Consider the following 12243-nt stretch of genomic DNA (forward strand, 5'->3'; position numbering starts at 1 on the left):
GAGAACTTGCAAACTCCACACAGGCAGTACCCGGAATCGAACCCGGGTCCCTGGAGCTGTGAGGCTGCGGTGCTAACCACTGCGCCACTGTGCCGCCCCTTAGTCAAAGGTGTAAGCTTTAAGGAGCATCTTAAAGGAGGAAAGAGGGTTCATGATGGGAATTTAGGGCCTAGGCAGTTGAAGGCACGGTCTTCAATAGTAGAGTGATTTAAAATAGTGGATGCTCAAGAGGCCAGAATTAGAGGAGCGCAGATATCTGAGGGCTATGGGGCTGGAGGAAATTAGAGGCAGGGCTGGTCTCTCCATGGAGGGATTAGAAGACAAGGATGAGAATTTTAAATCAAGGTGTTGCTTAACTGGGAGCGAGTGTAGGTCCATGAACATGGGGTGGGGGGTGGGGGGGAATGGGTGAATGGGACTTGGTACAAGTTAGAACATGGGCAGCAGATGACCTCAAGTTTACAATAAAACGTTGCAAATGTCTTCAGGGAGTGGCAGATACTGTGACACCCTGCAAGCCCCTTTGAACAGCCTTGATGGCAGCTAGCTGACCTTGCATGACTACTGCAATGAAAGCTCAGATTGCTGTCAGACTGCTGTTTGTTCTGAAATTGAAGCTTCAACATCAGCCATCAGATGCTGCATCATGGTGTGCTAATGGATTTAGCCATTCTGGAAAGAATGGACTCCTAGCTCTATGAAAATCCCTGTGCCAGGATGGTGCTGGCTTCTTCCAAGGTCCTTGACATTGATTGCAGGCTTTCTAACTGGCTTTCCATTGCACCAAGCATTTCATTGTGCATACCAATCAGCATTCCTATGTAGGCTGCCCCATCGACGTGTTCATCTGAGTCCTCTATAGCAGACCCGTGTGTGACCTCACCATTTGGTGAGCTGACACCTCTGTTATCCTTGACCTCAGCCCTGGCTGCAGCTCATTCATGCCCTCTGTCTCACCACATGGAGATGCTGCCCTAATCTATCCTCAAAGATATGTGCAGTGTCAGTATCTGAGCTGGTGGCTGCAAGTGTGAGATCAAGTGATGGTGCTGTGTCTTCCACTGCCTGGCCTGGTCAAACCTCTTGTGTATCTGAAGGAAAAAGGCACAGGGAACAATTGCACATCAATTGGGTGTTTTTGTATTCAGTTATTGGGGAATAATTGGAGACTCACCTGTGCTCATTTTTAGAGGAGCAGGCTGAAAGGAGGGATGTTGGTTGAAGGTGCATGATATACAATGATATACAATGTGTGTCTCTATAAAAAAAAGCTTGTAAGTGAATAAAGACAAGGCTCCAGTGTTCTATCCTTCACCATTTGTCTTTCCGAGTTCTAACAATGGTTAAGGTTGTGGTGCGGGAAGAAGGGTAAATAGTGCATGTGTACACCATCTTCAGCTTGTACATCAGAATAGAGTATGGGAAGAGAGGGAAGTGGGATGTGAAAAAGAGGATTAGGTATGCAGATACTGCCATCTTTGATAGTTTCAGCCCTGGCACTGGCCATCAGCAATGACCATCCAAATATTAGCCAGCACCATCTCCTTCATGCAGGCATACCTTGCTGCCTCCGGTTGTGCACCATCTTGTCCTGCAATCCATTGTCTGCATTGCCTGTAAGGAGTACAAATCGGAAAGCAAAACAAACCAATGATATAAGCTTTAGCTGCTATCAAAAATGAATAAGAGGCCAGCCAGGTTTCAGCAAATACAGTGCAAAGATGTGTACTTTTACCAGAAAATCATTGCAATGTTTACAGCAACAAACAAGAAGGAAAAGACAAAAAAATTACAAACAGATGCCATTTATCAGATTATCAGACCGAGAGAAGACACCAGAACTGTCAACCGTCTAAGTGACAGGATATGACACGAAGTGACCTCCTGTACCTTGAAATGTGATGGATGCTAATGACAACATTGCTGCAGATGACTGCTAATTATAATGAAGAATATATGCTACTGCTCTTAGGTACTTGCAAATCAGTAGAAGCTTTTTCAAAAATAACCCAAGGCAATAATTTCCATGGCGGAAGGCAACAGATTCTATAACTTCACTTGTGCTTATATCTTCTTGTGGTTTTTAACATTTTTCTTTAAAAAACTGGCAACAGTACATTTGCTTTTGCTGTTACATAAATATTAAGATGTTAGCTGTAAATAAAACTTCATTTTGCTAATAGATCTTATTACTTTTCTGATGCTTCCTAATTGACATAATGCATCAAATACCTTAAAATTATCTTTCATTGCGTTATCAAGCACGATGAATTGAGTTATGAGTCTGTTATAGAAACATAGGAAATGTGACTTGAATTGTAAAATGGCATTTACTTAACTAATTAATGTAATGAATTGCTAATGTGATACAGCTTTCAAATGACTTGGGGACCAGAGTAGCCAGTGGAATACATGATTATCCACTCAGGAGAAATTGATCATACTGGGCACAACAGAAGGAACATTTATTATAAATATTAATTTCCTTTTCTATTGATTTTTTTGCCACTGCCAGATGCTTTCAGCAATTGATTATAAAACTCCTGACATTGCACTAAATCAATTATATTTGTTTTTATAATCTGGTTTTTCACTTTTTTTGAGATACATTCCCTCACATCTGCATTAATTTTCCCTCCATTCTTCACCATCCCTATTCACTTTTGCATGCTGCTGCATTCAGTGGTTCAGACAACTGACAAAACTCACCTGACTCAGCTGTATCATTAAAAAAAAATATGCTGAAATGCCTCTGTGTACCTGCATTCACATATGTAAGATCATAGTATAACATAGGGACAAGAGTCCTCCAACCTGTTTGATCATGGATTATCTGTACCTCAACTCCATTTATCCACTTGTGTTCAATATCCCTTGATGTCCTTTCCCAATGAAAATCTATCAATCGCTGTCTTGAATGACCCAGCATCCAGCAATAGAGAATCTAACCATTTCTCCTTGATATTCAATGGCATTACTATTGTTGGGGCTTACCATTGATCAGAAACTTAACTGGACCGTTGTGGCTACAAGAGCAAGTCAGAGGCTGGGAATTTTGCAACGTGTAATTCATCTGTTGACTCTTCAAAGCCTGTCTACTATCTACAAGGCACAATTCAGGAGTGTGATGGAATAATCTCCACTTGCCTGGATGGGTGCAGCTCCAACAACACTCAAGAAACTCGACACCATCCAGGACAAAGCTCCCATTAGATTGGCACCCCATCCACCACTTTAAACGTTCACTGCCTCCACCACCGACGCACAATGGCAGCAATGTGTACCATCTACAAGATGCACTGCAGCAACTCACCAAGGCTCCTTTGACAGAACCTTCCAAAACCGCGACCTCCACCACCTAGAAGGACAAGGGCAGCAGATGCATAGGAACACCACACCTGCAAGTTCTCCTCCAAGTCACACCCCATTCTGACCTGGACCTATATCATCGTTTCTTCATTATTGCTGGGGCAATATCCTGGAATTCTCTCCCTAACTGCACTGTGGGTTTATTTAAACCACATGGACTGCAGCAGTTCAAGAAGGCAGCTCACCTTCTCAAGGGCAATTTGGGATGGGCAATAAATGCTGGCTTTGCCAGTGATGGAGACTGACCAAGAACGAATAAAAAAAAAAATCCATAACCTTTTGGGGGAAGTGAATTGTAGATTCCACTACCCATTTTATTTTATTTATTTATTTATTTTAATATACAGCATGAAACAGGCCCTTCGGCCCACCGAGTCTGTGCCGACCAACAACCACCCATTTATACTAATCCTACATTAAATTGTGTAGAAAAAGTACTTCCTGCTTTCACTCCTGAATGACCCAGCTCTAATTTTAAAAATATATCCTTTTTGTTTTGAATTCCACCACCGGGGGAAATGGCATCTCTGTATCTATTCTATGGAATCCTTTAAAACCCTTCAATTAGATCGCCCCTCAACCATCTCAACTCAAGAGTATATAAGTTTATGCAACCTGCCCTCATAAATTAACCCTTTAAGTCCTGGTATTATTCTGGTGATTCGGCGTTATATGCTCTCCAAGCCCAGTTTATCCTTCATGAGGTTTTGTGCCTTAAACTAAATTCAGTAAGGTAGATGGGGTCTGACTGAAGCATAATTTATTGTCTTTTGAATTCCAGCTCCTTTTGCTAAAGGTCAATATTACTTTAGCCTTTTTGATTGCTTTTTGTACCCATCCACTAACTTCTGGTGATTTTCTCTACCTGGATACCTAAATCCTTTTGCTTTTCCATAGCTCCTAGTTTCTCGCCATTAAGAAAAAAATCTGATTTTGCTGTCTTGGATCCAAAATGGACGACCTCCCACTTCCCAACATTGAACTCCATCTGCCAAAGTTTCGCTCCCTCACTTAACACTTATCTGTATATCCCTTTGTAACTTCATGCTACCATCTACACAACCTATCGTGCCTCCTAACTTAGCATCAGCAAAGTTGGATATACAACTCTCTCTTCTTTCATCCAATTCATTAATATATATGGTGAAAATTTGAGGCCCCATTACAGTCCCTGAGGAATAACACTTGTCGCATCACACCTATCAGAGTATATTACCTTTATCCCTGCTCTCTGTCTCCTACCTTCCAACTAATTTTTAACCCATGTCACAAGGTTTTCTCCAATTCTGTGTGCTTTTATTTTTGCTAATAATCTCTTGTGTGGCATCCTATCAAATGCTTTCTGGACATGCATGGACATTTTCCTGTTAACCATGTTTCTGGTTAAGGGTTGGGACGTAACCAACCCTTCACAAATCCATGCTGACTCTCTTTTATTCTCTTCTACTTATTCAAATTCTCAATCAAAGATGATAGATTCCAGTAACTTCTGCACAAATGACTTTAAACTGACAGAAACCATAATTTCCTGATTCTCCCTTCCTCCTTTCTTAAATAATGGAGTGACCTTTTCAATTTTCCAAACCAAAGACAAACTTCCTGAAACTGGAGAGTTTTGGAAAATTATAATTGGCTCTCTGAATCATGTATTCGGGGTTTCCACTGAGGGTATGGTGGTTAATCAGAAGACAGCCCAAGAAAATTCTTGGCAATAGGTTCACAGTTATGATTTTGCCAAATTTTGAGTTCCTATGAAGGGGTCAAGTGGAGGTCAAGTTTTTCTCCACAGGCAGAAAGGAAAAAAATTTCTTCAGGCTTAAGAGCAGCCAACTTGACAGAAATCTATGAACAAGTTGACTACCTGTCCTCTTTCTGTGTACGGCATTAGGGAAATGTGCCAAGTTACAATAAAGATTTTGAATATATTTGAATACTTTAAACTGTTAAGATATGCACCGCTCATCCAGTTTTTAGACATACTTAAATCTCTTAGTTATCACATTCCACAGAAAACTTGCTTTGAAACATCATCCAGACAAAAACCTTGACAACCCAGGTGCATCTGATAAATTCAAAGAGATCAACAATGCTCACTCAATATTGTCAGATATAACAAAACGAAACATTTATGACAAATATGGCTCGCTGGGACTCTATGTAGCTGAACAGTTTGGTGAAGAGAATGTGAACACATACTTCATGCTGTCTAGCTGGTGGGCAAAGGTAATTTTCTTTTTTCTTTTACCTTATTTGTTTTAGTGTATGGTAATATTTTGTGATGCTGTAAGTTATATCAAAGCTGCAGTCTGAAAAGTGCTTTCTACTGACACCTGGAGGATCAGAATTCAGAAAGAGGGAAACTGAAATTTTCATGATAAAGATTTAGTACTATCAATGTAACATGTTAGGAAGGTTCACTATTCTACATATAGGTTCAAAAGGTATACATTGTCTTGCTGATCCTGAATGTATCACTTGGCTCAATCCTTTCCTTTGAAAAACAATCCTATTTTATGTTAAAGTTTTAAATGACTTGGGGTGATTTTTCCAATGGGAATTACCACAGGCACCCTCCCACTCACCGCCATAATTTTGGTACCCTGGGGAAAGTGCAACTGGGGGTGTGCCAATGTCCATTATATACTGACATTGAGCGGGTGGTGGACAGATCGATCGAGGCGCATGCCTGATAACCTCAGCAGAGCCCTGAGCCATTTTGATTTGCAAGTGGCAAGTCTGAACCAGCACTTCAAGAGAACTCACAATCAGGGCATGGCAGGTGCAAGAATAACATCAAATTCTTGGCAAAGCTGAGTTGGACATTAGAGCTTGGGGAGGGAGACAGCCATGGGAGGAGGGCTCGAAGGTAATGATAAGGGGTGGGAAGATTTTTGTAGGGCCAGGAGGATCATTCATGCTATTCCTGACCCCACAAGCATCAGTAGAAAGACAGAAACTTACCATTTTTATGTAACCTGTAGTGCTCCTTTCAGGACTGTTGGGCCCAGTACCAATGGGCGGAATGTGGATTTCACACACTCCACCCATTGCATTGGGATTCTATGTATGTCAAACCTTAACAAGATGCTTGCCTCAAACAGGTGTGCTCTGGTTGCCCACTTCCATGACCAGTTGGAAATGGAAGCAGGTAGATCACAATCCCAAATGGGGCATAAGTTCAGCATTGAGATTTTCAGAGTGCAGTCACTCCATCTCTTCTGCTGGACGTAATTAAAATCACCCACAATGTAAATGGCCATTTATGCTGTTGTGTCTGGGTATTTGCACCAAATCTATAGTGGGCCATTGTGGGAATTCACATGGAAATTTTACTGTTTGATCCTTTTCTTCCTTCTCCCATGGATGGCAGGGATGAGATTGGAAAATAGCTGTGCAGAAAATTATAGTAATGGTATTGGCTATTGCACCCAACAATTCTGTGACACATTATGAGGGAGTGTTGATGTCTTTCACCATTGAGCAATTTCAACATATTTTAAATATTTTGTAATCTCCCCGGTATTGGGAGAGGAGACATTTATACTCATTGGGTACAATGCATTGTACACAAAACTCAGCTTAGAACTTTCTCACGTAAACTGCACACTTGTGGTGGTAAAGCAGAGCAGGTCCAAGCAAATTGATCCTATTTATCTTGTTTTATACGTCCAGTTATGCAGAAGAGAAGTAGAAATTCAAAATGTTCACCCAAAAATGGTCTTTCCCTTGACTCCTTGTGCTGCATTTAACATAAGAAATAGGAGCAGGAGTAGAACATTCAGCCCCTCATGCCTGCTGCACCATTCAATAAGATCATAGCTGATCTGATTGTGGCCTCACCTCCACTTTCCTGACTTTCCCCCATAATCCTTGATTCCCTTGTAGATCAAAACTCTATCTCAGCCTTGAATATATTCAATGACCCAGCCTCCACTGCTCTCTGGGGTAGAGAATTCCAAAGATTAATGACCCTTTAAGAGAAGAAATTCCTCCTCATTTCCATCTCAAGTGGGAGACCCCTCATTTTGAAACTGTGTCCCTCCCCAGTTTTAGATTCCTCCAAGAGGGGAAACATCCTCTCAGCATGTACCGTGTCAAGCCTCTTCAGAATCTAATATGTTTCAATAAGATCACCTCATTCTCCAATGAGTATCGACCAAACCTACTCAACCTTTTCTCATAAGACAACCCTTCATCCCAAGAATCAACCTACTGAACCTTCTCTGAACTGCCTCCAATGCAAGTATATCCCTCCTTAAATAAGGAGCATAAAACTGTACTTAGTACTCTAGCTGTGGTCTCACCAACATCCTATACAATTGTAGAAAGAGTTCCTTACTTTCTTCTGCATCCCCCTTGCAATAAAGGCCAACATTCCATTTCCTGTCCTAATTACTTGCTGTACCCGCATACTAACTTTGTGTGATTCATGCATGAGGACACCAGATCCCTCTGTACTGCAGCATTCTGTAGTCTCCTTTCAAATAATATTTTGATTTTCTATTTTTCCTACCAAAGTGGATAATCTCACATTTTCCCACATTATACTCCATCTGCCAAATTTTTGCCCACTCACTTAAACTATCTATAATCTCTTTGCAGACTCTGTGGGCTGGATTTTCGTTACAGATGCGGGAAAAAGGAGCAGGGTCTAGTTTTGGGTCAGAAGTCCATCTGCGGTGGGAAACTGATTCAGATCGCAATTTTCAAATGGGTGAGCCCTTAATTGGTATGGAGACGGGTTTCCTGACCTCTTAGAGTCAGTGGGATTGGAAATGGAGGTGGGTCAGACCAAGTGTGGGCACACCGTCTCTGCAGGGCCATATTATGGAGAATGCAGCAGACCACCACAATGACCAAGACCCTTGCAGCAGGGTATTGGAGGGCACCATCCGACCAGTCCAGGCACTGGAATCGCATCTTCAGAAACTCGATGGCCTGCTCAATTGTTGGCCTACTGAGCAGGTGCCATTGGTTGTATCACCTCTGTCCCTTTGACTGGGGCTCCCATAGAGGGGTCAGTAGCCAAGTCTTCAAGGGATTTCCCTTTTCCCCTTGGATCCATCCATGTATTTTAGGGAATGGAATGAAGTACTGAGGCAGCCTAGACTAGCAGAGGATAAAGGAGTCATGGCAGCTGCCAGGAAAGCAAGTGCACGCATAGAGGAAACTCTTTTTGTGGTCACAGACCAGTTGGACGTTGAGGGAGTGGAAGTCCTGTCTGTTGATGGATCTCCACTGGCTGGTTGATGACCACATGGTTGCAATCGATGATGCCCTGTACCTAAGGGAATCCAGCGATAGAGGCTGAACCCAATATTCTTTGTGCCCGTGCAGGCCATCTATGTCAAAAGGGATGTAGTCCCTTGCCCTCCTGAAAATAGCATCCGTGAACTGCCTGATTGCCTGATAAGCTCTCCAATGTGAGATGCCACCTAGGTCCACAGCTGATCCCTGGAACTACCCGGTTGTCTATTTGTTTAGGGTGATGGAGACTTTGAAAGCTACAAGTAGTGGAGTGCTGTGGGTGCCGTGAGGCCTCATTGTGGATCAGAACACACAGATCCGAGACCATCTGTCTGATAGATGCAGGCTGCTATGGCTCTGGCACTCTGTCATTTGCAGGTAGCTGGCTCTTGGGCTGTACACCCGATGTCATGAGTAGCACCTTCCTCCCCTTGCAGCCTCTCACTGTGCTCCTCTGGCCTCCTCCTGTCCAGGAGGATGCAGCTCATTCTGACTACTCTGTCCAATGTCAGTGTAGCCTGAACTCCCTCAGTTGGGCATTGTGCTTTCACCAGGCCTTCCCCTGCCAACCCAGCTGCCCAAGTGATGCCAGCGGCCTCACATCCATCTCCAGATTCTGCCACCCACCACTGAGAAAAGCAAGTCTTACAGCTACAGCAATGGCCAATTTATGGCACATTTGAAGCAGCTGTGCTTTACTTTCTGACTCAGCAGTACTTTAATCAGCTCTTTCCATAACCCTCATGGCCCCCTGCAGTGTTCATAAGTTGCTCACCCTGCCATGTTCCCCACATGGTGCCCTCCAAATTCCCAGCCTTTGAAAATTAAAAATGCTGCTAGCAAGCCTGTTAATGTGTGGCCCAACCCTGTCCCTCAGTGTCCCTTTAAAAATAGTGTCACGTTACGATTGCGGCGAGTGCCAGTGCCGACCTCCGAGAAGCCAATCTTCAAATCGTTCTTGCCTCCTTACCCGCACTCATTGGGCTTTAATAATCTGGCTGACTGTGTCTTCCTCGCTACTTGCTTTCCCACCTATCTTTGTATCATTAGCAAATTTAACTAAAATACACTCAATCCTTCATCCAAATCATTAATATAGATTGTAAATCGTTGCGACCCCAGCACTGATCCCTGTGGCACCAAACTAGTTACAGTTTGCCAACCTGAAAATGGTCCATTTATTCCGACTTTCTGTTTCTAATTGAGGTATATAAGGTGATTAAGGAGATTGACAAAGTAGACGCAGAGAGGATGTTTCCTCTTATGGGGCAATCTAGACCGAGAGGTCATAGTTTTAGGATAAGGGGTAGCAGATTTAAAACAGAGATGAGGAGAAATTACCTCTCTCAAAGGGTCGTGAGTCTGTGGAATTCACTACCCCAGAGTGCAGTGGATGCCGCGACATTGAGTAAATTTAAGGAGGAGATAGACAGATTTTTAATTAGTAATGGGTTGAAGGGTTATGGAGAACGGGCAGGAAAGTGGAGTTGAGGCCGAGATGAGATCAGCCATGATCTTATTGAATGGCGGGGCAGGCTCGAGTGGCTGAATTGCCTACACCTGCTCATAGTTCTTATGTTGTTCTTATGTTCCTGTTAGTTGGCCAATCCTCTATCCATGCTAATATATCACCCCCAACACCATGAGCTCTTATCTTGTGTAGCAACATTTTATGTGGCACCTTATCACATGCCTTTTGGAAATCCAAATATACTGTGTCTACTGATTTCCCCTTTATCCACCCTGCTCATTACATCCTCAAGGAACTCGAATAAATTTTTCAAACACAATTTGCCTTTCGTAAAACCATGTTGACCTTGTTTGATTGCATTATGATTTTCTAAATGTCCTGCTGCTACTTCCTTAATAATGAATCCAGCATTTTCCCAATGACAGATGTTAGGCTAACTGGCCTATAGTTTCCTGCTTTTTGCCCCCCTCCTTTTTTAGTTGTATTGAGATAGCATTGCAGAATTGATTATCTTTTTCTAACTCATGGAATGAACTGTGCACCCTTCACTTTCCCCCACTTAAATTACGTTGAGTTACATTGAGGCTGTAGCACAAAAACAGGTCACTCTGCCCAGTTATGTCAGTGTTTATCCTCCACATGAGCCTCTTCCCACCCCCTTCATCTAACCATATCAGTACAACTTTCTTTTCCTTTTTCTCTCATGTACTTATCTCACTTCCCCTTAAATGCATCTGTGCTATTCTCCTCAACTACTCCTTGTGGTAGTGTATTCCACATTCTTATCACTGTTTGGGTGAAGAATTTGCTCCTGAATTTCCTATTGGATTTATTAGTGCTTATATTTCTAACCTCTAGTTTTAGACTATTCCACAAGTGGAGACATTTTCTGTATGTCTACCCTGTCAAGCCATTTCATCATCTTAAAGACCTCTATTGGATCAGCCCAGCCTTCTCTTTATTAGAGAAAGGTGGGGTTACGTATTCCTGCTGGAAGATAGTAACTGGAAATGGTCACCAACAACAGGAACATGACCTAAAATCTTTGAAATCCTTCAACGTACTTTATGCTTGCTGCGGTAATTGTGAAGGTTAGTGACAAGTAACAGTTAGCTTTTGCCAATCATTTGCACTTGCGCCCAAAAATGGGTTGCAGGCGTCACAAGGAACAATCCCTGTGCCTGAACGGATAGGCCCAAATGCACCTCATATTGGGCCTCCGGCCTCATTATCATTGAACTAGTGACCTTTGGGCACCTAATGGACTCATGTCAGCTCGCTGGAAAAGAGACCTCGAGGATCCGGCTGCTGCGTTGTTGGCAGCAACCCTTAGTTAAGTCCATAAAGGGGCTGGGAGAGGGGTTGGTTTATTTAATGCCTGTTTAAGGTGCAAACTCTGGATGCCTATCTTGTTCACCAATACCAATAAGGTGGGCAGCGTACTTCTGATTCATAATGAGTGTACACTTTCTATCTGCCATGCTAGAAGCTTAGGTGCCCGTTAAGTTCCTGAAAAATAGGGGAGGCTCCATCAAATTTCTAGGATCTAATCCTTACATTTTCATGAGCCAGTATTTTCTAGGGACCAAAAAATATACAAAGTGTACATTTTGAAAAAAGTTTTGAAAATGCAATTTTGTTGTCAACAATGATAAGTATAAGCCAATCATGAGGCATCTGCAGCACTGATCTTTTAATGTGGATCCCAACAACCTATCTTGTCGTTCCCAGCTCTGTGACCATCTCTCCCAAAACTCACTGTTAAGAACATAAGAACTATGACCTCTCATTCTAGATTGCCCCACCAGAGGAAACATCCTCCCTACATCTACTTTGTCAATCCCCTTAATCATCTTAGATACCTCAATTAGATCTCCTCTCATTCTTCTAAACTCTAGAGAGTAAAGGCCTAAACTGATCAATCTCTCTTCATAAGACAAACCCCTCATCTCTGGAATCAAGCTAGTGAAACTCCTCTGAACTGCCTCCAATGCAACTACATCCCTCCTCAAGTAAGGGAACCAAAACAGTATGTAATATTCCAGGTGCGGTCTCACTAATGCCTTGTACAGTTGCAGCAACACTTTGCTACTTTTATACTCTATTCCTTTAGCAATAAATGCCAAAATTCCATTTGCCTTCCTTATTACCTGCTG

The 12243-nt window shown here is 42.5% G+C and overlaps 1 protein-coding gene across 1 annotated transcript in view; it reads left to right on the forward strand.

Annotated features, from left to right (window-relative positions):
• Window positions 1-12243, forward strand: part of dnajc5b (DnaJ (Hsp40) homolog, subfamily C, member 5 beta) — a 51881-nt gene that overhangs the window by 10180 nt on the left and 29458 nt on the right. The window contains exon 2 of the mRNA XM_068030907.1: window positions 5379-5592. Within this exon, the coding sequence (XP_067887008.1) occupies window positions 5379-5592 (214 nt within the window). The remainder of the gene's footprint in view (window positions 1-5378; window positions 5593-12243) is intronic.

Source organism: Heterodontus francisci, chromosome 5, assembly GCF_036365525.1.
Source record: "Heterodontus francisci isolate sHetFra1 chromosome 5, sHetFra1.hap1, whole genome shotgun sequence".
NCBI lineage: Eukaryota > Metazoa > Chordata > Chondrichthyes > Heterodontiformes > Heterodontidae > Heterodontus > Heterodontus francisci.